At 68.2% G+C, this 27882-nt stretch overlaps 1 protein-coding gene across 1 annotated transcript; it reads left to right on the top strand.

Moving 5' to 3' along the window:
• Positions 1–27882, top strand: LOC131488356 (mucin-2-like). The gene is made up of 49 exons (XM_058690084.1): positions 1–124; positions 960–1230; positions 1813–1927; positions 2225–2315; positions 2399–2508; positions 2644–2854; positions 3571–3696; positions 4237–4354; positions 4714–4852; positions 4944–5051; positions 5138–5207; positions 5349–5486; positions 5585–5749; positions 6179–6273; positions 6519–6645; positions 6903–7158; positions 7250–7302; positions 7429–7529; positions 7893–8044; positions 8232–8370; positions 8596–8706; positions 8791–8970; positions 9077–9316; positions 9786–9942; positions 10133–10264; positions 10740–10887; positions 11259–11302; positions 11663–11848; positions 12818–12986; positions 14703–15423; positions 18484–18517; positions 18785–19014; positions 19334–19508; positions 19946–20193; positions 20726–20909; positions 21222–21441; positions 22182–22360; positions 22711–22780; positions 22862–22962; positions 23057–23088; positions 24877–25051; positions 25251–25355; positions 25558–25598; positions 25693–25815; positions 25917–26015; positions 26671–26799; positions 26913–26952; positions 27261–27387; positions 27477–27882. The coding sequence occupies exons 1-49, from the start codon at positions 49–51 to the stop codon at positions 27712–27714; spliced, it is 7299 nt and encodes a 2432-aa protein (XP_058546067.1). The 5' UTR covers positions 1–48; the 3' UTR covers positions 27715–27882.

Here is a 27882-nt window from a genome sequence, read left to right as displayed (position 1 = left end):
CCGGACCCCTGCCCCAGTTGCTCTCCCCCGCCACCCTTCTGAGCCACCATGGGGCTGCCGCTAGCCGGCCTGGTGGCTGTCTGCCTGGCCCTCAGCTCAGCTGGGGGTGCGGAGCTCCGGAGAGGTGAGAAGGTGGTCAGTGGCGTGTCCTGGGAGGCAGGACGGCCGAGGCAGCTCAGAGCGGAGGCCCTCCTCCGCCCAGCCTCTGGGGTGCACCGCTTGGGTCGGGCATCCTGCCCTCCGACTTTGGGTGGAAGGAAGGAGGAGGGAAGGTGGTCTTGGGTGCCTGTCATCCCTTTGAAGGTGATCTTCGGGCCAGAGTCTGTGGCCAGGTGGTGGTGCCAGGTGCAAACACCTGAGCTGGGCCTTTGTCCAGGGACCTGGCGGGTCGGGGGGGGGGGGGTTGGGCAGGGGCAGTCGAGAGGGGCTGGGTGTCAGGGCCCCTTGGAGGGCCAAGGCCAAGGTAGCCCTTCCGCAAAGTGGGGTGTTGGCCGCGTGCCGAAGGGGTCACTCCAGACCGAAAAGAGTGGGAGCGCGGGATGGGGGTGTCTCTGTCCCATTTGGGTGACAAAGCCGCTGGGTGTGGGAGGAAGTTGGCCCCAAATGTCTGGACACAAAGTGGGCACCCAGAGACGCCATCCTGGTGGGTGAGGGGCGGTGGGAGCAGGGGGATGCCGGACGGGGGGTGGCAGTGGTCCCTGGACCAGGTGGACAGGGTGCCCTGGGCTCCGGGAAGTCCCTCTATCCTGCTTGGTGCCAGGCTGGGCGCACGGGGGTGGCGGCTGGAAATGTCCTTTCAAGGGGCTGAGACCCCCTGGTCAGGGCGGCAAAGGTCCAGCAGGGGCCAGTCCTGCAGGATGGCCTCGTGGACGGTCCCCAGAGGGCAGCTGTGGGGCGGGGCCTCGGGACAGGCTTCCCGGGGCCTGGCCCGCTCACCCTGTGTGTCCCTGCTCCCCCAGAGGGCAGGACCCGGAACCATGGCCACAGCGTCTGCAGCACTTGGGGCGACTTCCACTATAAGACGTTCGACGGCGACATCTTCCGCTTCCCGGGCCTCTGCGACTACAACTTTGCGTCTGACTGCAGGGACTCGTACAAGGAGTTTGCGGTGCACCTGAAGCGGGGCCTGGGACGAGACGGGGCTCACCCCCAGCTCGACTACATCCTGCTGAACATCAAAGACGACACTATCTACCTCACCCGCCAGCTGGCGGTGCTGAACGGGGCCGTGTGAGTGGGGCTGGGCGGCCCCGCGAGGCCCTCCACCAGCTAGGAGGGTGTCGGGTTTGAGTTCGGGTCACTGACCCGTTTGGCAAACACCTATGGGCCCCCGCCAGGAGCCCCCGTGGGTGCGAGGGGCTTCACCCATCCTGTACTGGGGGCCCCAGGCCCCCCCTGTTACCCAGGCTCGAGTTACCCAAGGGGGGGCCGCGGGAGGCCCTCTCCCCTCCCCAGCTATTGTCCCCCATTGTCTCGGGAACAATGGGCTCTAAGCTGCATTCCTGCCCAGCCTCCTGCAGGCTGTGCCCTTTGTTTCCCCAGGGGGTTGTGTATAGGCCCACGGGGCACAGAGCTGGGGCCTGGAGGAGGGGCATAAAGAGGGACAGGGGCAGGCGGGAGGCCAGCCCGGCCAAGGTGGACAGGGCTGACCTGCCACGGCCCCGGCTGCCCCGGAGGGTGGCCACGCCGTCCGTGGCCCTGGCACTGGGAGCGGAGGCCACCCCACCCACAGGACGTGCAGCCTCAGTCCCCTCTGGGCAGTGGGTGACTGTGTGGGCCTGCACGTGACTCCCTCCCGGCGCCCCTCCCCAGGGTCAGCACCCCGCACTATAGCCCCGGGCTGCTCATTGAGAAGAGCGACGTCTATACCAAGGTCTACTCCCGCGCGGGACTCACCCTCATGTGGAACCGGGAAGACTCCCTCATGGTGGGTGCAGCCCCCGCCACAGCCGGGGGTGCCTAGCGGAGCTCAGGGGGCAGCGGACCTGCCCCCGTCACGAGCGGATCGGCAGCAGAGGGGGCCCCTCGGGGCCCAGGGTGCGGGGGGAGGCGGGCTGGCCCTTCGCCCACCCCCCACCCCTGTCCCGGTCCTCAGCGATCCCCGGTGCCAGGACACCCCGGGGCTGACCCCAGCCTCCTGCCGTACCGGGCGCCCGAGTGGAGGGAGGTGCCGGGGACCAGCCTGGCCGTGGTCCCGCTCACCTGCCTCCCGTTCCCCCTCCAGCTGGAGCTGGACAGTAAGTTCCGGAACCACACGTGTGGCCTCTGCGGGGACTACAACGGCCTGCACGTCTATTCAGAGTTCCTCTCTGACGGTAGGGTCTCCTTGGGGGCCTGGCGGGCGGGGCGTGGGCGCTGGGTCCCTGCCGCTGCCCCGCTGACAGGCCTGTGCCCCCAGGTGCATCCTTCAGTGCCATCGAGTTTGGGAACATGCAGAAGATCAAAAAGCCCGGGGCGGTGTGCGAGGACCCCGAGGAGGAGCCCGCGGGAGAGTCCTGCTCTGAGCACGTGAGTCGCTCACGTGGCGGGGGAGGAGCCGTTCCCGGGAGGGAGGCGGGGGGGGGGGGGTGCGTCCGGGGGTGTCGCGGAGAAGAGGAGGGCGGGAGCGGCCCTCATCCCCTCACCCCCGCGTCTGTCTGCCAGCGCGCCGAGTGCGAGAGGCTGCTGACGGGCTCGGCCTTCGAGGACTGCCTGGGCCTGGTGCCGCTGGAGCTGTACGTGCAGGCCTGCGTGCAGGACCGCTGCCGGTGCCCGCTGGGCGCCTCGTGCGTCTGCAGCAGCCTCGCCGAGTTCTCCCGCCAGTGCTCGCACGCGGGCGGCCGGCCGGGCACCTGGAGGACCCCCGTGTTCTGCCGTAAGCGCCGCGGTGCCGCCGGGCGGGTGGGGGCAGGGGCACCGCGGGGCCCCCGGGGCGGGGGCCGTCCAGGGACGGGGCGGCCTGGTGCCCTGCATCCCGGGCCCTGTACCCTGGGCCCCCTGAATCCCGGCCCCGTTGTACCCTGGGCCCCCTGCACCCGGCCCCCTACACCTCGGCCCACTTGTACCCCAGCCCCCTGTCCCTAGCCCCCTGCAGCCCGGCCCCCTGGTACCCTGGCCCCCCGTACCCTAGCCCCCTGCACCCGGCCCTGCTGTACCCCAGCCCCCTTGTACCCTGGCCCCCTGAACCCCGGCACCCCTGCATCCCGGCCCCCTGCACCCCGGGCCCCCTGCATCGTGGCCCCCCTGCATCCCGGCCCCATAGTACGCTGGGCCCCCTGCACCCCAGCCCCGCTGTACCCTGGCCCCTTGTACCCTGGCCTCCCTGCACCCCGGCCCCCCTGTACCCCGGCCCTCCTGCACCCCAGGCCCCCTGTACCCCGGGCCCCCTGCATGCTGGTCCCCCTGCATCCCAGCCCTGTTGTACCCCGGCCGCCTGCACCCCAGCCCCCTTGTACCCCGGCCCCTGCACCCCGGCCCCCTTGTACCCCAGCCCCCTGCACCCCGGCCCCCCTGCATCCCGGCCCCCCGCACCCTGGGCCCCCTGTACCCCTGTGTACGTGTCCGCTCAGGGGCCTGCCTTTGCCTTTGCAGCCAAGAGCTGCCCCGGGAACATGGTTTACCTGGAGAGCGGCTCACCCTGCATGGACACCTGCTCACACCTGGGAATCAGCAACCTGTGTGAGGAGCACCGCATGGATGGCTGTTTTTGCCCGGAAGGTGTGTGCTGTGGAGGCCTCGGGGCGGTGGCTGGTGGGTGGGCACTGCCCTGAGATGGCCCACCCAGGCCCGTGTGCCCTGGGACCGGGGGGCGGTGGGGGGAGGTCAGCGATGGCGCTGGACGCGAGGGGCGGTGCCCTCTTCCCTGACACTGGGTAGAAGGGACACAGAAGCTGAAGACTGCCTCCCAAGTGCACACAGTGAGGCTTCAGGGAGTCTCGGTGGGAGGACTCCTTCCTGGTCATCACCCCGAGGGCACCTGTCCCGCTGCCCTGCTCACAGAGCCTGGAGGCCCCCAGGGAGGTGGTCTGGAGGCTGTGTTCCCAAGGCAGATCCCTGACCGGGTGATGTGTGGGGGCACAGGTGTCCCCAAAGGACCAGAGGGGCCTGCGGGTGGGAGGCCTGGCTGGCAACCCCACCTGGGAGATTCCCCATCACAGGCCAGCCCGGGGCTGCGGCCCTGCCGGAGGAAGCCCCGCTGTGGGGATTCTGGGGTTTTCCGAGGCTGGCCGAGGATAACGTCTCTTCCCTACCGTCCAGGCACTGTGTACGATGACATTGCGGGCAGAGGCTGCATTCCCGTCAGCCAGTGTCACTGCAAGGTCCACGGGCACCTGTACTTGCCCGGCCAGCAGATCACCAACGACTGCGAGCAGTGGTGGGTCCCGGGTCCCGGGCTGGGAGCTGGTGGGCTGGGGGCCTTGGGCTGGGGGCCGGTGGGCTGGGGGCTGGGGCCCTGGGCTGGGAGCTGGTGGGCTGGGGGCCGGTGGGCTGAGGGCCCTGGGCTGGGGGGGGGTTTCCTGGGCTGGGAGCCTTGGGCTAGGGGCCGGTGGGCTGGGGGCTGGTGGGGCTGGGGTCTGGGGCCCTGGGCTGGGAGCTGGTGGGCTGGGGGCCTCGCGCTGGGGGCTGGCAGGCTGGGGGCCAGTGGGCTGGGTGCCCTGGGCTGGGAGCCTTGGGCTAGGGGCCGGTGGGCTGGAGGGGGCAGCTGAGCCTGACCCTGTGCCCCATGGCCCACAGCGTCTGCACCGCCGGCCGCTGGGTGTGCAAAGACCTGCCATGCCCAGGCACCTGCGCCCTGGAGGGCGGCTCCCACATCTCCACCTTTGACGGGAAGAAGTACACTTTCCACGGGGACTGCTACTACGTGCTGGTCAAGGTAGCTGGCCGGGCGGCGAGCGGGCACGGCTGGCTCCCGGCCCTGCATCTGGCTCTGTGCGGGTCGCTGCCACCGTCCCTGTCCCCTGCAGGGCGACCGCGACTCCTACGCCCTCCTGGGTGAGCTGGCCCCCTGCGGCTCCACGGACAAGCAGACCTGCCTGAAGACAGCGGTGCTGCTGACCGACAAGAAGAAGAACGTGGGTGCCCCCGCCCCTCCCCGCCCGGCGCCCCTGGGCCCCCAGGGCCCCTCTCAGCCCCACCGTCCCCTCCGCCTGTCCCGCAGGTGGTGGCCTTCAAGTCGGATGGCAGCGTGCTGCTGAATGAGCTGCAGGTGAACTTGCCCCACGTGACTGGTGAGTCCTGCCCCCTCCCCCCCCCCCCATGACTGGTGGGTCCATGGGACGCCCAGTCGGGGGTGGCGCTGGAGGAAGTGCAGCCCCCTGCAGCTCCAGAGCCCCTGCTGACGAGGGGGACCCCCGCCCCCTGCCTCGCAGCCAGCTTCTCCGTCTTCCAACCGTCCTCCCACCACCTCATGGTGAACACCGCCTTCGGCCTCAGGCTTCAGGTGCAGCTGGTGCCCGTGATGCAGCTGTTTGTGACGCTGGACCAGGCCGCCCAGGGGCGCGTGCAGGGTGAGTGGTGCCCTCGGCCCGCCCCCACCAGGGCCCCGCTCGCTCGGGGCCTGCCCCCTGGCGCCCTGCCCCTTCCCAACCCTGTCCCGGCCCCTCAGGCCTCTGCGGGAACTTCAACGGCCTGGAAGGGGATGACTTCAAGACGGCGGGCGGGCTGGTGGAGGCCACGGGGGCCGGCTTCGCCAACACGTGGAAGGCCCAGTCGAGTTGCCACGACAAGCTGGACTGGCTGGAGGACCCCTGCTCCCTCAACATCGAGAGCGGTGAGGCTCGGCCCCGCCGGGTGCACGGGACGCCCCGCGGGACCCGTTGGCCGAGTGGGCTTGGGCGGGGGGGGGGGGGCGCTGGCTGGCCAGCCTGTCCAGCTGCTGCTTTCTGCCGCGTGGCTGGGTAGGGTGGTCCACGGTGGCTGCCCGCCAAGAGTCACCGCGGAGGGGCCAGGCTTGCTCGCTAATCACCGGGTGGTGGCCCTCGCCCAGGGGCTGGTCTGGGGACATGACACATGCCTTCCCACCCACCAGGTCAGGGCAGGTTGAGCGTGGGGCGGCTGTGGGGGTGTGGCCTCGCATTGGGCTGGAGGGGACTGGGCTCCAGGGCACCGAGTGGGTTCCAGCCTGGGCGGCCAGGCAGCGGGGCTCAGGGGACCTGCTGGAGGGGCCTGCCCCTGCTGAGGCTCTGTCCCTCCTCTGCAGCCAACTACGCGGAGCACTGGTGCTCCCTGCTGAAGAAGACAGAGACCCCCTTCGGCAGGTGCCACTCAGCCGTGGACCCCTCCGAGTATTACAAGGTGGGTGGGACCCGCGTGGGCACTGCCCGTCGCCCGATCTTGCCCGGGAGGTGCGCTCTGTGCGTCGGGCCGAGCCCGACACTTGGCCTCGAGTCTCCCCCTGGGAGCTGCCGACCGTCAGCACGTGTGCGCGCGGGGGTGCCTGCGTGGGTTTGCCCCTTGCGGGGTGGGAGCCGGTGCCGTGTGTGCGCGCGCGCGTGTGTGAGCTGCTTCCCTCGCTCACTGCCTGCCTCACTTTCCCCCAGAGGTGCAGGTACGATACGTGTAACTGCCAGAACAGCGAAGACTGCATGTGCGCCGCCCTGTCCTCCTATGCCCGCGCCTGCGCCACCAAGGGCGTCATGCTGTGGGGGTGGCGGGAGCAAGTCTGCAGTGAGTGCCAGCCCCCGCGGGGTGTCTGGCGTCCCCCGTGGCGGGAGGGGTCAACCCCGCCGTTCCGTGCTGGCAGGGCGGGGCCCAGAACCGCGGCCCGGGGTTCCCGGGGGGCGGGGTTCCCGTGCGCCATCTCAGGGAGACTGCCCTCGTGGGCCCCTTGGCTGGGGTGGGGCTCAGGGACAGCCTGTGGGGCGGGGAGCAGGGGGGCCGGGGGCCGTCCCCGCGCCCCTCACGCCCGCCCCGCGCCTCCGCAGACAAGGACTTGGGCTCCTGCCCCAGCTCACAGATCTTCCTGTACAACCTGACCACCTGCCAGCCCACCTGCCGCTCGCTCTCCGAGGCCGACACCCACTGCCTCAAGGGCTTTGCGCCGGTGGACGGCTGCGGCTGCCCCGACCACACCTTCCTGGATGAGAAGGGCCGCTGTGTGCCCCTGGCCAAGTGCTCTTGCTATCACCGCGGCCTCTACCTGGAGGCCGGGGAAGTGGTCCTGCGGCAGGGGGAGCGATGGTAGGCGGCCTGGGGTTGGGGGGCATGGGGGGACCCACGGGCCCGCCCGCCCCCACGAGGGGCCTGTTCACCTCCTGCCTCTTCCCCTCAGCGTTTGCCGGAACGGCAGGCTTCAGTGCGTCCAGATCCAGCTGATCGGCCTTCGTAAGTAGCCTGCGCGCGTGCCTGGCTCCCCACCCCTCACCCATCCCCGCCTGCTGAGCCGCCCCCCCCCCGCCCCGCTCCCAGCCCGACCTCCACTGAGCCCAGGCGGCCCCCTCTGTCCCACAGGCTGTCAGGCCCCAAAGATCCACGTGGATTGCAACAACCTGACAGCGCTGGCCATCCAGAACCCGCGACCCACCAGCTGCCAGACGCTGGCTGCCGGCCACGTGCGTGTGGGGGCCGCCGTGGGGGGGAGGGTGTCCCCAGGCGTCCACACTGGCCCCGGGACCTGGATGTTGGGTCCCGCGCGCACACGGGTCTCACTGGCCCTCCCTGTCCCCGGGCGGGGGAGGTGGTGGCCGGCCGGCCCCCCGTCCGGCCCGCTGAGGGCACGGTGGCCAGCGTAGGGACCCTCGGCCGGCAGCCCTCGCCTGTACCCTGGCCCAGGGCAGAGCCCGAGAGAGGAGAGAGGGCCGGGGTCTGTGGGTGGGGAAGGGACAGAGGGGTGTCTGCCAGGGTCAGGAAAGGGGGCGGCAGTGACGGGGCCAGCCCGGAAGCAAATCCCTGAACGCCACTCCGGCCCCCTGCAGTACCAGACAGAGTGCATCAGCGGCTGTGTTTGCCCGGACGGGCTGCTGGATGACGGCCGCGGCGGCTGTGTCGTGGAAGAGCAGTGTCCCTGTGTGCACAACAAGGACCTGTACTCCCCCGGGGACAAGATCAAGGTGGACTGCAACACCTGGTGAGTGGCCCGCTGACCCCGGCCCCAGGCCCTCTGGCGGGGGCGGGGGGGGGGTTGTATGGGTGTGGTTCGTGAGCCACTCCCGGGGCTGTCCGCACAGCGCCCGGCCCGCCGGGCTCCCTCTGAGCAGGGGTGGGGGGACTTGCACCCCCGTGGCCCCTCCAGGCCCCCTTCCCACTCTCCTCAGCACCTGCCGGAGGGGCCGCTGGGCGTGCACGCAGGCCGTGTGCTACGGCTCCTGCTCCATCTACGGAAGTGGCCACTACATCACGTTCGACGGAAAGCACTACGACTTTGATGGACACTGTTCCTACGTGGCGGCTCAGGTGAGGCCAGCGGCGTGGCCCTGCCCCCGGCCCGTGGCCCCACACCACGTCCTAAAGCCACTCTCAGCCCACCAAGAAGGGGTCCCCAGTGAGGGGCCCGGGGAGTGAGGGGCTTGTGTGTGCCGTTAAGGGCCCCCTTTTACCAGAGGAGGGCTGAGGCTGGGTGGGGGCCCCGGGGCAGCGGTGGCCGGGCCAGCGTGGCTCACGTCCCCCGTGGGTCCCCAGGACTACTGTGGCCAGAACTCCTCACTGGGCTCCTTCAGCATCATCACCGAGAATGTTCCCTGTGGCACCACGGGCGTCACCTGCTCCAAGGCCATCAAAATCTTCATGGGGGTGAGTGCCACCTGATGCCGGGGACGCGCGAGCCCTCGGGGATGCTCCGGGCGCCCAGTGACAGGGCCTCTCCCCTGGGCACAGAGTCTGGAGCTGAAGCTGGAGGGCAAGCACCGCGTGGTGATCCAGCGAGACGTGGGCCACCACGTGTCCTACACCACGCGGGAGGTGGGCCAGTACCTGGTGGTAGAGTCCAGCGTGGGCGTCATCGTCATCTGGGACAAGAGGACCACCGTCTTCATCAAGCTGGCGCCGTCCTACGAGGTGCGTGGCGGCGCCGGGCTGCCGGGCCCCCGGGGCGCAGGAGGGGCCGAGCCCCGCTCCCGGGCGGGAGCCGCCTCACCACGCCCGGGGCTCGCTGCCTCCGCAGGGCACGGTGTGCGGGCTGTGTGGGAACTTCGACCGCCGCTCCAGCAACGACTTCACCACGAGGGACCACATGGTGGTGGACAGCGAGCTGGACTTCGGGAACAGTTGGAAGGAGGCCCCCACCTGCCCAGACGTGAGCTTCACCCCGGAGCCCTGCGCCCTGAGGCCGCACCGCCTCTCCTGGGCCGAGAAGCAGTGCAGTATCATCAAGAGCCGGGTCTTCGCGGTCTGCCACAGCAAGGTGCGTGGGCGGGGCCGTGGCGGCGGGCCTGGGCGGGGCCGTGCGCGTGGGCGGGGCCGTAGGCGGGGCCGTGGCGGGGGACCGCATGGATCCTTGCGCAGGGTGGCCCTTCTTGCTCCCGCTGAGGAGCGCCCTGAGGTCGCCGTGTGCCCCCTCTCCTCCAGCTTCAGCTCCATTTTCTGGCCTTTACCAGAGGCCCCGCCCTCCCGGAGACCCCTGGCTGGGTCCCCAGCCCTCATGTCTTCCAGGGAGGGAGAAAGGACGGAAGCTCCGGGCAGTGGGGGGGGGGGGGGGGGGATGGGGGGGGAGGGGTGGCCCCCTGTCTCTGGACCTCCCCTGCCGGCCCCCTGGGAGGCTAGTGCTGGGTGACCGTGCCCTGCCCTGGGGGTCCTGAGCTCCTCTGCTGCAGGGGCAGGCCTGGCCCCATGAGGGCAGTGCGGGCCCAGGGCACAGAGGTCTTCTCCCCCAGGTGGACCCCAAGCCCTTCTACGAGGCCTGCGTCCATGACTCGTGCTCCTGTGACACGGGCGGGGACTGTGAGTGCTTTTGCTCTGCCGTGGCCTCATACGCCCAGGCGTGCACGAAGGAGGGGGCCTGCGTGTTCTGGAGGACGCCAGACCTGTGCCGTGAGTGCCCGCCTGTCCTGGGGCGGGGGCCACACTGCGGGTGGGCTGGCCCTCCTTACCCACCCAAGGGATGGAGTGTTTGCAGCCTCTTTCCCTCCTGAGAGCTGTTGCTCGGGGCCAGGGTGGCGTGTGGGCTGCCAGAAGGGAGCTGGCCTCGCGCTCCCTGGATCTGACCCCCCATCCCCCACAGCCATCTTCTGTGACTACTACAACCCCCCGGACGAGTGCGAGTGGCACTACGAGCCATGTGGGAACCGCAGCTTTGAGACCTGCAGGACGGTCAACGGGATCCACTCCAACATCTCCGTGTCCTACCTGGAGGGTGAGCGTGCCCCGGGGGCCGAGGCACAGGGTCCTCTGCAGACCCGCAGGGTCGCCTGGGAGAGGCCCCGTGGGGCTGGGGACCTGAGGTCCGGGGCGGACCAGGCCCACCTCGCTGTAAAGCCAAGACCCCACCCAGGCGGGGAGGCGGAAGGAAGCAGGACGGGCGGGTGTCTCACCCAGGGGTCCTGGGGAACCTCCTCAGGGCCTTGGAGTTGAGAACTAGGGATGTGAAGGGGTGAGCCACCTGCAGGTCTGGGGAGGGAGTGCCCTTCCCCACCTCCCCAGGAGACTGGGAGGGTCCTGGCCATCCCTTTGGCCCTATGGCAGTGTGCAGGGCCCAGCGAGGGGGGGACCTAGGACTTCCCGGAGGAACCTCCTGGAGAGAAGGCCCTGACATGGTGGGCACGACGGTGGGGTCTGGAGGATGTGGGATCCTCCGTGGCGGTCCAAGCCCTGTGCCCTGTGCCTACCAGGCTGCTACCCGCGGTGCCCCAAGGACAGGCCCATCTATGACGAGGACAAGAAGAAGTGCGTCACGGCCGACCAGTGTGGCTGCTACGTCGAGGACACCCATTACCCACCTGGAGCGTCCGTGCCCTCCGACAAGGACTGCCAGTCTTGGTACCTAAGTTCGCCCTGCAGGGAGCCCGGGGGAGGTCGGGCGCACGCGTGACGTGGCTTCATGTGCACAGGTGCACACGCGAGCATATACCTACACGCACACACCATGCATTCGTGTGTGTGGGTGTGGATGCACGGCCAGGGGCGCACACCCGCAGGTACAGACATGGGAACAGGACGTGGAGACAGGCCAGCCTGTCTCTTCTCAGCCTCCTGCTCTGTCTGGCCTTTGCCTACCTCAGCTTGTCCTCCTCGGCCCACAGCTAGACCCCAGTGGGCAGGCTTCTTTGGAGCTGCACCCGGGGTGCACCAGGGAGGGCCTGGGCGGGGGGTGTGTGCTCGGGGTCTGCAGCTCCGTGCTTGCTTTGCAGCATGTGTACCGACTCCTCGGAAGTTGTCTGCCGGCCCGAAGAAGGTGAGCTGCCCTCCCGCCCAGGAGAGCCACCAAGCTGCCTGTCCCTGGACTGTGGGGGTGGGGCTCAGTGTCACCCTCCCCTGCTCCTGCGGTCCCCAGAGGCCCTTCCTGGCTCAGAGCCGGCTCTGACTTGCACCGGCCTCCCCAGGCCTGTGATGAGGGGCCGAGGTCACCCCTTGTGCCATTCGGCTTCTGCGCTCCGATGGGTTTCTGGGGATGGAGTCCCGGTGGCAGATCGGTCTGCCGCTAGTCGGGGCTGGGGGACACCTAGTCTTTCTCTGACTGGGACAGGCAGGGGGTGTTCGAGAGGCTCTGTCTTGTCCTTGCCATGTTGACCTTGGCCTCCCGCCCGTCCCCCAGGGAAGATTCTCAACTATACCCAGGATGGGTCTTTCTGCTACTGGGTGATCTGCGGTCCCAACGGGACGGTGGAGAAACACTTCAACATCTGCCAGTCTACCTCGCCTCCCTCGTCCTCCTTGCCACCCTCCACCACCCCCGTCACCAGCACCACGAGCACCACCTCCACCCCCATCCCCAGCACAGGTGAGGCCCCGGGGCCCAGCTGAAATGGGGGGGGGGTGCGCAGCTCACAGGCGTCTCTGTTCAGGGGACGTCACCGGGGCCCCTGGCCTGCCGAGTTGAGATGTGGCATCAGGACCAAACCCTGAGCCCAGACCTAGGGACGCTTCCCGAACCAGCAAGAAAATACCCCTGAGGCTTAGAGACAGGAAGGTCCTTAAATCCCCCCATGGTTGTTCTCACTGAGGTGGTAGCCGTCACCGGACGAGCCACGGGGGTGTGGTAGCCACGGGAAAAAGGGACTTGTAAAAATTATAAAACAGTTTTAAAGATGTCAAAATCTCTAGTGACAGCCTCCTTTCCTTTCTGGCTCTTGTGCAGCAACGACCATCTCCTCGACGACCCCGTCCTCAGCCACTCCCAGTAAGTTGTGTGGGCAGTGTCCCCGAGGCGGGTGGGTGCGGGGGGCAGGGCACCCGGAGCTGCTCCGGGAACTGCCCAGGAGATGCGGATGTGGGGCCCGTGGCCCGTGCTGCTCACTTTACCAGAGAGGGTGCTTTGGGTGGCATGACCCCCTGGGGCTCACGGGTGCCTGGCTGATGCACGGGGGAAGGAGCGGCTCGGGGTGACACTGTTGTTCAAGCGTCCAGACCGAGCCCCTTCCCGTGGGCTTTTTCATTGGAATGGCTGACCCTGTCCATGCTAATTGTTTTTAAGGGGACATCAGGATTTGAAAACAGCCAAGGGAGGGGCAGAGGGCTGCAGCCCGGGGGTCGGGCTGTCACCCAGGTGTGGCGTGAGGGGCTCTTCCTTCCCTGGGGCTCAGTGTGGAGCTGCAGGAGGAGAGACGAAGCAGAGCTGGGCCCACACTCTGAGCCGGCAACACCCTGCTCTTTGGCCGTGATAGGAGGGCGGTCATGCCAGTCTCAGTGAGCTCCCCGGAAGCTGCGTCCAGGCGCGGTGACCAATCCAATCCCGGATTTGCTTCCCCAGATGTGTGCTGCTTCTGGTCCGACTGGATCAACGAGAACCACCCCAGCATGGACAGCACCGGCGGAGACTGGGAGCGATTCGACAGTGTCTGCAGGGAACCCGAGGACATCCAGTGCAGGTTGGCCACGGAGCCAGAGCTCAGCTGGGAGGAGACGGGCCAGAAGGTACAGTGTGATGTCTCCTCAGGGTTCACTTGCCACAACGAAGACCAGTTTGGAAACGGGCCGTTCGCGGTCTGTTATGACTATGAAATACGTGTCAATTGTTGCCTGCCGATGTATGAGTGTCCCGGGTCCCCAACCACGGCCCCAACCACCACGCCCTCAACCACAACCACCACCCCGACCACCACCAGCACAGAAACCCCGACCCCGGCCTCCACCACCACCACCACCAGCACGGAGACCCCGACCCCCACCCCGACCACCACCAGCACGGAGACCCCGACCCCCACCAGGACCACCACCAGCACGGAGACCCCGACCCCGGCCTCCACCACCACCACCACCAGCACGGAGACCCCGACCCCCACCCCGACAACCACCAGCACGGAGACCCCGACCCCCACCAGGACCACCACCAGCACGGAGACCCCGACCCCGGCCTCCACCACCACCACCACCAGCACGGAGACCCCGACCCCCACCCCGGCCACCACCAGCACGGAGACCCCGACCCCGGCCTCCACCACCACCACCACCAGCACGGAGACCCCGACCCCCACCCCGACTACCACCAGCACGGAGACCCCGACCCCGGCCTCCACCACCACCACCACCAGCACGGAGACCCCGACCCCCACCCCGACCACCACCAGCACGGAGACCCCGACCCCGGCCTCCACCACCACCACCACCAGCACGGAGACCCCGACCCCCACCAGGACCACCACCAGCACGGAGACCCCGACCCCCACCCCGACCACCACCAGCACGGAGACCCCGACCCCCACCAGGACCACCACCAGCACGGAGACCCCGACCCCCACCCCGACCACCACCAGCACGGAGACCCCGACCCCGGCCTCCACCACCACTACCACCAGCACGGAGACCCCAACCCCCACCCCGACTACCACCAGCACGGAGACCCCGACCCCAGCTTCCACCACCACCACCACCACCACCACCACCACCACCACGACCACCCCTACCCTGGGATCAAGCACCACTCCGTGCCTGCCTGAGTGCAATTGGACTGGCTGGCTGGATTCAGGGAAACCAAACAACACCAAACCGGGGGCAGACATCGAATCTATCGAGGTCTGTGTACAAGGCTGGGCAGCCAACATCTCCTGCAGAGCCGCCAAGTTTCCTGACATCCCCCTTGAGCAGCTGGGGCAGAACGTGGTTTGCGACATCAATGTCGGGCTGGTGTGCAGAAATGAACACCAGAAGCCAGGGGGATTCATGCCCCAGCCTTCTTGCCTCAACTATGAGATCAACGTCTACTGCTGTTCGTGGCCTCCACACTGTATCTCCACGCCTTCCCCTGTAACCACGCCGACCTCCCCGACCACCACCACCACCAGCACGGAGACCCCGACCCCCATCCCGACCACCACCAGCACGGAGACCCCGACCCCCACCACCACCACCACCAGCACGGAGACCCCCACCCCGGCCTCCACCACCACCACCACCAGCACGGAGACCCCGACCCCCACCAGGACCACCACCAGCACGGAGACCCCGACCCCGGCCTCCACCACCACCACCACCAGCACGGAGATCCCGACCCCGGCCTCCACCACCACCACCACCAGCACGGAGACCCCGACCCCCACCCCGACCACCACCAGCACGAGGACCCCGACCCCAGCCTCCACAACCACCACCACCAGCACGGAGACCCCGACCCCGGCCTCCACCACCACCACCACCAGCACGGAGACCCCGACCCCCACCCCGACCACCACAAGAACGGAGACCCCGACCCCCACCAGGACCACCACCAGCACGGAGACCCCGACCCCGGCCTCCACCACCACCAGCACCAGCACGGAGACCCCGACCCCCACCCCGACCACCACCAGCACGAGGACCCCGACCCCAGCCTCCACAACCACCACCACCAGCACGGAGACCCCGACCCCGGCCTCCACCACCACCACCACCAGCACGGAGACCCCGACCCCCACCAGGACCACCACCAGCACGGAGACCCCCACCCCGGCCTCCACCACCACCACTACCACCAGCACGGAGACCCCAACCCCCACCCCGACCACCACCAGTACGGAGACCCCGACCCCCACCAGGACCACCACCAGCACAGAGACCCCGACCCCGGCCTCCACCACCACCACCACCACCAGCACGGAGACCCCGACCCCCACCCCGACCACCACCAGCACGAGGACCCCGACCCCAGCATCCACAACCACCACCACCAGCACGGAGACCCCGACCCCCACCCCGACCACCACCAGCACGGAGACCCCGACCCCCACCCCGACCACCACCAGCACGAGGACCCCGACCCCAGCCTCCACAACCACCACCACCAGCACGGAGACCCCGACCCCCACCCCGACCACCACCAGCACGGAGACCCCGACCCCCACCCCCACCACCACCACCACCAGCACGGAGACCCCGACCCCGGCCTCCACCACCACCACCACCAGCACGGAGATCCCGACCCCGGCCTCCACCACCACCACCACCAGCACGGAGACCCCGACCCCGGCCTCCACCACCACCACCACCAGCACGGAGACCCCAACCCCCACCCCGACCACCACCAGCACGGAGACCCCGACCCCCACCCCCACCACCACCACCACCAGCACGGAGACCCCGACCCCGGCCTCCACCACCACTACCACCAGCACGGAGACCCCGACCCCCACCCCGACCACCACCAGCACGGAGACCCCGACCCCGGCCTCCACCACCACCACCACCAGCACGGAGATCCCGACCCCGGCCTCCACCACCACCACCACCAGCACGGAGACCCCGACCCCCACCCCCACCACCACCAGCACGAGGACCCCAACCCCAGCCTCCACAACCACCACCACCAGCACGGAGACCCCGACCCCCACCCCGACCACCACCAGCACGGAGACCCCGACCCCCACCCCCACCACCACCAGCACGGAGACCCCCACCCCGGCCTCCACCACCACAACCACCAGCACGGAGACCCCGACCCCCACCCCGACCACCACCAGCACGGAGACCCCTACCCCGGCCTCCACAACCACCACCACCAGCACGGAGACCCCGACCCCGGCCTCCACCACCACCACCACCAGCACGGAGACCCCGACCACCACCAGCACGGAGACCCCGACCCCGGCCTCCACCACCACCACCACCAGCACGGAGACCCCGACCCCCACCCCGACCACCACCAGCACGGAGACCCCGACCCCGGCCTCCACCACCACCACCACCAGCACGGAGACCCCAACCCCCACCCCGACCACCACCAGCACGGAGACCCCCACCCCGGCCTCCACAACCACCACCACCAGCACGGGGACCCCGACCCCGGCCTCCACCACCACCACCACCAGCACGGAGACCCCAACCCACACCAGGACCACCACCAGCACGGAGACCCCCACCCCGGCATCCACCACCACCACCACCAGCACGGAGACCCCAACCCCCACCCCGACCACCACCAGCACGGAGACCCCGACCCCCACCAGGACCACCACCAGCACGGAGACCCCGACCCCGGCCTCCACCACCACCACCACCAGCACGGAGACCCCGACCCCCACCCCGACCACCACCAGCACGGAGACCCCGACCCCCACCCCGACCACCACCAGCACGGAGACCCCGACCCCCACCACCACCACCACCAGCACGGAGACCCCGACCCCCACCCCGACCACCACCAGCACGGAGACCCCGACCCCCACCCCGACCACCACCAGCACGAGGACCCCAACCCCAGCCTCCACCACCACCACTACCAGCACGGAGACCCCGACCCCCACCACCACCACCACCAGCACGGAGACCCCGACCCCGGCCTCCACCACCACCACCACCAGCACGGAGACCCCGACCCCCACCAGGACCACCACCAGCACGGAGACCCCAACCCCGGCCTCCACCATCACCAGCAAGGAGACCCCGACCCCCACCAGGACCACCACCAGCACGGAGACCCCGACCCCGACCTCCACCACCACCAGCAAGGAGACCCCGACCCCCACCACCACCACCACCAGCACGGAGATCCCGACCCCCACCAGGACCACCACCAGCACGGAGACCTCGACCCCGGCCTCCACCACCACCACCACCAGCACGGAGACCCCAACCCCCACCCCGACCACCACCAGCACGGAGACCCCGACCCCCACCCCGACCACCACCACCACCAGCACGGAGACCCCAACCCCCACCCCGACCACCACCAGCACGGAGACCCCGACCCCCACCAGGACCACCACCAGCACGGAGAGCCCGACCCCCACCAGGACCACCACCAGCACGGAGACCCCCACCCCGGCCTCCACCACCACCACCACCAGCACGGAGACCCCGACCCCCACCCCGACCACCACCAGCACGAGGACCCCGACCCCCACCAGGACCACCACCAGCACGGAGACCCCGACCCCGGCCTCCACCACCACCACCACCAGCATGGAGACCCCGACCCCCACCCCGACCACCACCAGCACGAGGACCCCGACCCCCACCAGGACCACCACCAGCACGGAGACCCCGACCCCGGCCTCCACCACCACTACCACCAGCACGGAGACCCCGACCCCCACCCTGACCACCACCAGCACGGAGACCCCCACCCCGGCCTCCACCACCACCACCACCAGCACGGAGACCCCGACCCCCACCCCGACCACCACCAGCACGGAGACCCCGACCCCGGCCTCCACCACCACCACCACCAGCACGGAGACCCCGACCCCCACCCCGACCACCACCAGCACGGAGACCACGACCCCCACCAGGACCACCACCAGCACGGAGACCCCGACCCCGGCCTCTACCACCACCACCACCAGCACGGAGACCCCGACCCCCACCCCGACCACCACCAGCACGGAGACCCCGACCCCCACCCCGACCACCACCAGCACGGAGACCCTGACCCCGGCCTCCACCACCACCACCACCAGCACGGAGACCCCAACCCCCACCCCGACCACCACCAGCACGGAGACCCCGACCCCCACCCCCACCCCGACCACCACCAGCACGGAGACCCCGACCCCGGCCTCCACCACCACCACCACCAGCACGGAGACCCCAACCCCCACCCCGACCACCACCAGCACGGAGACCCCGACCCCCACCCCGACCACCACCAGCACGGAGACCCCGACCCCGGCCTCCACCACCACCACCACCAGCACGGAGACCCCGACCCCCACCCCGACCACCACCAGCACGGAGACCCCGACCCCCACCGCGACCCCCACCCCGACCCCGGCCTCGACTACCACCACCACCAGCACGGAGACCTCCTCCACACCCACACCCACGACTGTGTCAACGACGTCCACAGAAACGCTCACACCGCCAGGACGCCCGTCATCCACGCCGCACAGGCCACCCACCACGAGCGCCACGACCTCCAGTGTGCTCCCCCCCACGCTGACCCCAATCTCCTCCCCCAGCATCGTTGAAACTACAGGTTCCATCCCCAGCACACCCCTGGAAAAGTGCTGCGTTTTGAATGACACCTACTTCGCCCCAGGTACCCAGGCTTGTCACTTCTGACTCTTAGGTGCCAGAGGCGGGTGGGTTCTGGTCTCCTGTCACCAGTGGTAAGGGGTTAGGCCGAAGTCCCCACCGGGAGCCGGCTGGACGGCCATCCCTGCGGTCTGCCCCTCTTGGCTGTCGCCGTGAGTCAGGGACATGGTCGAAGTGGGCTTCCCTCCAGTGGCCTTGTTGGCACCTGTTTGTATGCTCTGGGAGCCAGCCCTGCGTGGCTAGTGTAGGTCTGGTCTCTGTCCCCTGGCAGGTGAAACGGTGTATAACGGGACGCATGGGGACACCTGCTATTACGTGAACTGCTCGCTGTCCTGCACCTTTGAGTTCTTCAACTGGTCGTGCCCGTCCACACCCTCCCCAACGCCCACCCCTTCCTCACCAACGCCGGCCTCAACACCCAAACCACCCACGTCCATGGCATCAAGCACTCTGGCCACCACCAAGCCCCGTGGGTGCCTAGACCTTGATCCTCCCAGAGAGGTCAGTGGGCTGCTGGCCGCTTGTGGTCCCCTTGGCTCTGCGCACACATGCCCGCCTGGGAGGACAGGGACGTCTGCCGGTCACCCGCGACGCCCTGTCCTCCGAGTGGCCTTCTGGGGGCAGGGTGGGCCGAGCGCCCACCTCCTGGGCCACGCCTCCCCGCCGGGCGAGGAGGAGGAGGCTTGGCCGGTGGTGAGGCCGAGGCGGCTGCCTCCTGCACGGGGCGGTCCCCAGGCTCCGGGGGAGGGCTCAGGGCCACCCCTGTGCAGGCTGGGGCTCCAGGCCGGTCCCCGCTGACCCTGCGCCTTCCCCGCCGTAGGAGAACGAGACGTGGTGGCTGTGTAACTGCACCATGGCCATCTGCAAATACGGCAACACGGTGGAGTTGGTGCAGGTGCAGTGCAAGCCCCCACCCATGCCCACCTGCTCCAACGACCTCCCGCCCGTGCGCGTCATGGACCCTGATGGCTGCTGCTGGCACTGGGAGTGCGACTGTGAGTTGGCCCAGGCCGCGGACCCTCCCCTCCTTCCCCCTTCTGCGGGTGTGGGGCTGCAGGCCCTCAGGGGCTTCTCGTGCCTCCTGCTGGTTCCCCCTCTGGGGTGGGGGGTCCAGGCGGGGGTTGGGGGGGGCGTGCCTCCTGGAGCCACCTCCGCCACCGCCACCGAGGCTGCTCCCCGCCACCACCCCCCCCACCCCGGGGTGGGCGGGGCAGGGCTGGACTTCGAACCCGGACCCTCTGGCTCCCAAGCCAGGCGTGTCCCACCGAACGGGCTCGGACGCCCCTCGTGCTCCAGGAACCAGAATTTCCGGGACCCCCTGGATTCCTGCTTTGTCTTCTCACTGTTCCTGGGCTCCCGCCGGCTCCTGTCCCTGTCCCAGCCGCTCCCCCAGTCTGGGGCTTGGTGTGGCTCACGGGAGCTCTGTCCGCAGGCTACTGCACAGGCTGGGGGGACCCGCACTACGTCACCTTCGACGGGCTCTACTACAGCTACCAGGGCAACTGCACGTACGTGCTGGTGGAGGAGATCAACCCCACGGTAGACGGCTTCGGCGTCTACATCGACAACTACCACTGTGACGTCAACGACCGGGTGTCCTGCCCCCGCACGCTCATCGTGCGCCACAAGACCCAGGAGGTGCTGATCAAGACGGTGCAGATGGCCCCCATAAAAGTGCAGGTGCGCTGGCCAGGTTGCGGGGCGCTGCGCGGGGGGGGGGGGGGGTTGCCGGTTCCCTCGCTCGGCAGGGGGCTGGGCTGTTCTCCCGGGACCAGGGACCTTGACCTCCCGCACGCCCCCTGGCTGCAGTCCTCTTGCACACACTTGCGTGGAGTTGCTGGTTCCGGGGGCCTGGGGAGCCTCACTCCTCGGCACGGGGAAGGGGGGGGGGGACTCTCGGGACAGCGTCCTTGTGCTCTCACCCCGGGGATCGGCCGGGACCAGTCTGGCCTGGAGCAGTGGAAAGGAAGTGGGAAACGGACCAGGGCAAGGGGCAGGGGGACGGGGGGCAAGGGACAGGCAGAGGTCCCCACACCGGACGCACAGGCCTGACAACAGGTAGGGCTGGGGCGACCCCAGATGCTCTGTCAAGACGCAGCTTGCCCCGACTCGCCGCCGAGAGACATGCGCAGTGGCCGGGGCAGGGCCCTGGGGGAGGGGCCACCACGTCGGCCCCGAGGGGACGTCCTGACCACGGGTGTGCCGGCCGCAGGTGCAGGTCAACGGGCAGGCCGTGGCGCTGCCCTACAGGAACTATGGGCTGGAGGTGTCCCAGTCGGGCATCAACTACGTGGTGGACATCGCCAAGCTGGGCGCCCTCATCTCCTACAACGGCCTGTCCTTCTCCATCAGGCTGCCCCACCACCGGTTTGGCAACAACACCAAGGGCCAGTGTGGTGAGCCCCTCAGCCCCTGCGGGCTCCCTGTGGCTCCCGGGCCCGCCCCCGGGGCGGTGGGGGGGGGTTGGCTGGGGCCGAGGCCGGTGTGAGGGCCGGCCAGCTGGGGGCTGGCTCTCTGGCTCTTCGGCTCGGGCCCCGGGGCCGTCATGCCGGGTGGGCGTCTGTGGGAACGAGCGGGCCGGAGTCTCGCCCGCTCAGCGCCCTCGGCCCTGGCCTGGCGGTCGCCGGGGCCCCGGGGCCGGCCCGGGGCTGTCTGCTGCGTGGCGTGGCTCTGGTGCTGGCTCAGCGTGGGCCTCCCTCCCGATGCAGGCACGTGTACCAACAACACCGCCGACGACTGCGTGTTGCCCAGCGGAGAGGTCGTTTCCAACTGCGAGGTCGCGGCCGACCAGTGGGTGGTGAACGACCCCTCCAAGCCACACTGTCCCCACGTCGGCGTCACCACCAAGCCCCCGGCTAGCACGCCGTCAGCAGGCAGCCCCACGCCCAAGGACTGTGCTTCCCCTCTCTGCGACCTCATCAAAGACAGGTACCCCCCCAGGCCTGGCCGCCGCCCGTCACCCGCCAGAGGCAGGGGCTCAGGGAGTGGTCAGGCGTACGGGGAGAGCCGGGCCGGACCGTGGGGTGGGAAGAAGGGCAGGCTTGAGGGGCTGGGGCCTCGCCCCCAGTCTGCAAAGGGGGGCCGGACGCGGAGCACGTCTGGGGTGTCAGAGCGAGGTCAGGGCGCCACGGGCGGGTGCCGGGCCTCGGACGGCCCGGGGCTGGGGCTTCCGACATCTCCGGGGTGGAGCGGTGTGGCGAGACGTCCCTGTGCCTTGGGGGGGGGGGGTCGGCCGCGCCGGGGGCCCTAGGGAGAGAGGCTGAGCCGGGACCGAGCTGGCGTGCAGGGCTGATGTCAGGGAGGCAGACCTGGGCTGAGATGGAGAGGAGCTGGCATCCACGGGGAGCGAGCGCCTGTTCCCAGAGGTGTGCGGGCCGAGGCTGCGTGGCCCCCCTGCCACGGCTGCTGGAGGGGGTCCCGGCGCCCGGCAGCCTCCGCCTCCAGGAGGCGGGCGCACAGCACCTCGCCCTCGGGCTGCAGAGCCGACCCCCCTTCCCCAGGGCGTCCCTCTGCTCTCCTGCCACGGGCAGCCCACAGGCGTCTGTTGGGTGGGTGCAGGCAGAGCCAGGCTCCAACAGGGCAGCCAGGTGGAGGTGCTAGGCTGGTGGGGAGCATGAGGGGGGCGGGGAGGGCCGGCCGGAGCGTGACCCCTGCGTCCTCCCTCACAGCCTGTTCGCCCAGTGCCACGCCGTGGCACCCCCCCAGCACTACTATGACGCCTGCGTGTTCGACAGCTGCTTCGTGCCCGGCTCGGGCCTGGAGTGCGCCAGCCTGCAGACCTACGCGACCCTCTGTGCCCAGAAGGGCATCTGTATCGACTGGCGGAACCACACCAACGGCGCCTGCTGTGCGTGTCCGCCTGCCCCTGCCCCAGACCCGTGGTCCCACGGGCCGGTGGGGTCTCTGGCTACGGCCTGTAGCCACGCCTGTGGGAGGCCAGGCGTACAGGGAGAGCCGGGTCGGACCGTGGGGTGGGAAGAAGGGCAGGCTTGAGGGGCTGGGGGCCTGGGGCTGCCGCCGGGCTCGCCAAGCACAGCTCGTCACCTGCCTCCCTTCTCAGAACGGCACGGGGCGCCGAGGTGGGCGACACCGGGCAGCCGCTCACCCCCGCCGGGGCAGGAATGTCACTCGCCAGTTCCACCCCCCCCCCCCCCAACCCCGGCTCCGGCTTCTCTGATTCCTGTCCCCTCCCTGCAGTGCTGACGTGTCCGCCTCACAGGGAGTACCGGGCCTGTGGTCCTCCAGAGGAACCCACCTGCAAGTCTGGGTTAGTTGCTGGAAGACGCACGGGGGCGGCGGGCCTCCAGCCAGAGCACAGACCCACCTCATGATGCCCTCTCACCCCCAGATCCTCTGAGAAGAACAACAGCATCCTGGTGGAGGGCTGCTTCTGTCCCGAGGGCACCATGAACTACGCCCCGGGATTCGACGCCTGCGTGGACATGTGTGGTATGCTGCCTGCCCACATTGCCTCCGTGAAGCCCGCCCTGATCCCATGGCACCAGGACTCTGCTAACACGATTTGTTTCCTGTCCCTTCCTAGGCTGTATGGGACCTGACAATGTGCCTAGAAAGGTAGGCCTTTCCTCTTGGTGCCACGGTAGGATTCACCCATAAACCCTGAATTTTGGGGACCAGGGTGGGTGGCAAGAAGAAGCCAGGAGTCTCAGACCCTGAGTCATGTCATTTACATCCCGGAGGGCTGAGCCAGCAGGGTCATCTGGATACCCACACCCAGTCACTTACCCACCCATGCGTCTCCTTCCCTCCCTCCCTCCCACCTTCCACCCCTCCATCCATCCACCCACCCATCCATCCTCCCATCCGTGCACTCACCCAACTCTCCATCCATCTGTCTGTCCAACTCTCCACCCATCCGTCTGTCCGTCCATCCATCCATCCATCCATCCATCTGTCCATCCATCTGTCCTCCTGTCCGTCCATCCGTCCTCCTGTCCATCCATCTGTCCACCCATCTATCCATCCATCCACCTGTCGGTCCGTCCATCTGTCCATCCATCCATCCATCCATCCATCCATCCATCTGTCCATTTGTCCATCCATCTGTCCAACTCTTCACCCATCCATCCATCCATCCATCCATCCGTCCATCCATCCATCCACCCATCCATCCATCCTCCTGTCCATCCATCCGTCCTCCTGTCCGTCCATCCATCCATCCACCCATCTGTCTGTCCATCTGTCCATCCATCCATCCATCCACCCACCCGTCCGTCCATCCATCCATCCATCTACCCACCCGTCCATCCATCCATCCATCCATCCATCCATCCATCCATCTGTCCATCCATCTGTCCTCCTGTCCGTCCATCCGTCCTCCTGTCCATCCATCTGTCCACCCATCTATCCATCCATCCACCTGTCGGTCCGTCCATCTGTCCATCCATCCATCCATCCATCCATCTGTCCATTTGTCCATCCGTCTGTCCAACTCTTCACCCATCCATCCATCCGTCCATCCATCCATCCATCCATCCATCCATCCATCCATCCATCCTCCTGTCCATCCATCCGTCCTCCTGTCCGTCCATCCATCCATCCACCCATCTGTCTGTCCATCCATCCATCCATCCATCCACCCACCCACCCGTCCGTCCATCCATCCATCCATCTACCCACCCGTCCATCCATCCATCCATCCATCCATCCATCCATCCATCCATCCAACTGTCCATCTGTCCATCCGTCTGTCAAACTCTCTACCCATCCATCCATCCGTCCGTCTGTCCATCCATCCATCCATCCATCCAACTGTCCATCTGTTCATCCATCTGTCCTCCTGTCTGTCCATCCATCCTCCTGTCCGTCCATCCGTCCATCCATCCATCCATCCACTTGTCTGTCCGTCTGTCTGTCCATCCATCTATCCATCCATCCATCCATCCATCCATCCACCCGTCTGTCCGTCCATCTGTCCATCCATCCATCCACTCACTGGCTCATGTGTCCATCCACACCTTCACGCCACCCACCCATGGGCCATCTGAAGCTCTATCTAAACCTGAGATGACATCCTGGCCACAGTGTTGTCCTGTCTCCTACATATGGTTGATGCCTTAGCTCTAGTCTGCGAGCCCCATACACGTGTCATGTGTTTCCCGTGTGCCAGCAAGTGCCAGGAGCAGGTCACGGCTGTGATGTCAGTGACCTGCCCCCACGTGCTGGGAGTGGGGGAGGGCACAGGTATCCTACAGGACCTGAGTGGGATGCGAGGTGTGGTGCCTTCATCCGGCCGACTGTGGATGTGCTGCGGTGTGGCCCTGGCAGGGGGTCTTGGGTGCCAGCCCACCTCACCCAAGTGGCACCTGTGACCCCCCCTGCCCACCCACTTCCTGCCTGCAGTTTGGGGAACACTTTGAGTTCGACTGCAAGAGCTGTGTCTGCCTGGAGGGCGGGAGCGGCATTTCCTGCCTGCCTAAGACGTGCAGCCAGGAGCCGCCCCAGTGCACGGAGGAGGGCACCTACCCGCTCACAGAGGTCAACCCCGCCGACACCTGCTGCAACATCACATCCTGCAGTAAGGCCACTTCCGGAATGGTGCTGGGTGCTGGGGGCCCAGGAGTCGCCCGGCAGCCCCCGAGGGTGTTTTCACCTCCTCACTGAGCTGGGGAGCCGCTCACTTGGGGGCCTTTGGGGCATGTCCACCTGAGCACGGGTGTCGGAGGAGGCCGGTGCCCGCAGCCCCCTCCTTCCCCTTGTCTCCCCCCTCCCCCCAGAGTGCAACACCAGCCTGTGCCCGGCGATGCCGTCCAAGTGCCCACTGGGATTTGAAGTGAAGAGTGAGATCACACCCGGGAAGTGCTGCCCCACCTACACCTGTGGTTAGTGGGGGCCGGGGGGTGGGGCTGAGACCCCCGTGGGGTCACCCTGCATGGCGGCCACACTCCCCCTGGGCTCAGTGTCCGTGCTGTCCCGGGGGGTGGGACTGACCGTGGGGTCACCCCGCATGGTGGTCACACTCCCCCTGGGCCCGGGTGTCCACTCCGTCCAGCCCGACCCACGTCCCCGTTCTCTTCCTCCCAGTGCCCAAGGGTGTGTGTGTTCACCAGAATGCTGAGTACCAGGTGAGCCTGGGCAGGGTGCCGGGAAGGGTGCCTGCTCTGGGGCCTCCGTGGAGGGTGGTAGCCCCGCCTCACCCGCTCCTCTCTGTGCCCTCAGCCGGGGTCGCCAGTTTACTCCTCCAAGTGCCAGGACTGCGTGTGCACCAACCGCAGGAACAGCAGCACCGAGCTCAACGTCATCTCCTGCACCCACGTGCTCTGTGACAACTCCTGCAGCCCCGTAAGCCTCCCCCCCGCCCCCCCGGAGGCCACGGGCCATCCCGCGGCCACCTCCGTGGCTCCCTCCCTCCCCGCACCAACCTAGCCGTGTGCATCCCGCAGGGCTTTGAGCTGGTGGAGGCCCCCGGGGAGTGCTGTGGTAAGTGTGAGCAGACCCACTGCATCATCAAGAGGCCCGGCAAGGAACCCATCATCCTAAAGGTGAGCGAGGGGCCTGCTCCCATCCCCACCCGGGAGGGGCCGGCCCGCAGCCACGGGCAAGGCCTGGGATGCCTCCCGCCGCCCCAGCAGGGTCTTCCCAGGGCCGGGCATGGCTGTTCCAGTGTCCTGGGGTGGCCGTGACCACAGACTAGGGCTGGAAACACCAGGAGTGACCGAGCCTTTTCGTCTGGAGCCGGAGTCTAAGCTGGAGGTGTCGCAGGGCCGCGGTCCCTTCAAGGGCTCTGGGGGAGCCTTCCTGCCTCTTTGGCTTCTGGGGCTCCAGACGGCCCCGGGCTTGTGGCCGCGTCCCTCCACTTTCTGGCTCACCTTGCTGTGGCTCCGCCTCTCTCTTATAAGTATACTCGTTGTTGGATTTAGAACCACCCGTGTAATCTGGGATGGTCTCATCTCAGCATCTTTAACCTAATCTCACCTCTCAACACTCTTTCTCCAGATAAGGTCGTATCTGCAGGCGCAGGGGTTAGGATGTGGACGTGTCTGGGGACTCTAGGCTGGTGCTCTGGGCCTGCAGGCTGGACCTTCTGTCCGACAGGAGCTGCACTTGGCTGGGTGGTTGGAAACCTGCAGGGCGTTTCTTGTCTGTCTTCCGGGTGGGCCTCCTGTGGGTCTCACCAGGCTGTCTTGTGCCCTGCAGCCCGGGGACATAAAGCATGACCCCAAGAATAACTGCACATTCTTCAGCTGCGTGAAGATTCACAACCAGCTCATCTCTTCTGTCTCCAACATCACCTGCCCCGACTTTGACCCCAGCATCTGCCTCCCGGTGAGTGGGGGTCCTTTCTTCGGGACCTGCCCTTTCCCACCCTGAGGCAGGACGGGGCTGCTCACGGCCGGGGGGTGGTCTGGGGATTCCAGGCTCATTCTCCTTCCTTCCAGGGTTCCATCACTCTCATGCCCAATGGTTGCTGCAAGAAATGTGAGTACAGCCTGGCGGGCGGGCATCTCTGGGGCACACGGTGCGGCAGGGGAGCTCCCTCTGGGACCCTGGGGCGGGGGTGAAGGAGGCACAGGGGATGATGTCCCGGGACTCCTGTCCCTTTCTTTGCCACTCTCAGCCAGACGTTAAATTGGGGGACAGCAGCTGGGGGCCCTGCTTGCTGTGGGGTGGCCGGGGCTGGGGCACTCGAGGAGGGAGAGGAGGCTGTGAGGGAGAACCTGCGGGCCCCCTGGGGTGTGGAGACCCCACCCCCCCACCCCAGAGCCTCCAACCCCCCCTCTTGGCAGGCACCCCTCGCAACGAGACCAGGATCTTCTGTTCCGCCATCCCCGTCACACGGGAAATTTCTTTCGCCGGCTGCACCAACAGAGTCACAATGAACTACTGCTCTGGGTCCTGCGGGACCTTTGCCCTGTGAGTCCCAGGCCCCGGGCAGGGGTGGGGGAGGGGCTCCTCACCCTAGTGGGGGTGGCTCCTCACTCTGGCCGGCCGCCTGCCCGCAGGTACTCGGCCGAGGCCCAGGCCCTGGACCACAAGTGCTCCTGCTGTAAGGAAGAACGGACCAGCCAGCGGGAGGTGGTGCTGCACTGTCCCCAGGGCGGCTCGCGGAGCCACACCTACACCCACATCGAGAGCTGCCGGTGCCAGGACACCACCTGTGAGCTCCCGCCGGCCCCGCGCCGCGTCCCCGGCCGCTCCCGGCGCTCCAGCCCCGGGGGCCTGCGCCCAGGAGGCGCTTGAACAGGGTCGTGCCACGCAGCTCGCCTCCACCGCCCTCCGCACCCCCCACCCCTCCTGCTGACCCCCTGAGCTTCCTCACCTCCTGAGCTGGCTTCCTCTCTGCAGATATTTATTTTCTGAGTCTTTGTTCAGTTCTTTGCTTTCCACAATAAACTTGGGCAGACGCTG

Source organism: Neofelis nebulosa, chromosome 10, assembly GCF_028018385.1.
Source record: "Neofelis nebulosa isolate mNeoNeb1 chromosome 10, mNeoNeb1.pri, whole genome shotgun sequence".
NCBI lineage: Eukaryota > Metazoa > Chordata > Mammalia > Carnivora > Felidae > Neofelis > Neofelis nebulosa.
This window is presented reverse-complemented; position numbering and strand designations above follow the sequence as displayed.

Excerpts from the sequence above, each read along its gene's own strand:
- LOC131488356 (XM_058690084.1), top strand. The coding sequence starts at position 49 with ATGGGGCTGCCGCTAGCCGGCCTGGTGGCTGTCTGCCTGGCCCTCAGC. Across the intron at positions 2,316-2,398 it reads TTCAGAGTTCCTCTCTGACG|GTGCATCCTTCAGTGCCATC; the intron begins GTAGGGTCTCCT and ends CTGTGCCCCCAG. Across the intron at positions 8,045-8,231 it reads AAGGTGGACTGCAACACCTG|CACCTGCCGGAGGGGCCGCT; the intron begins GTGAGTGGCCCG and ends CACTCTCCTCAG.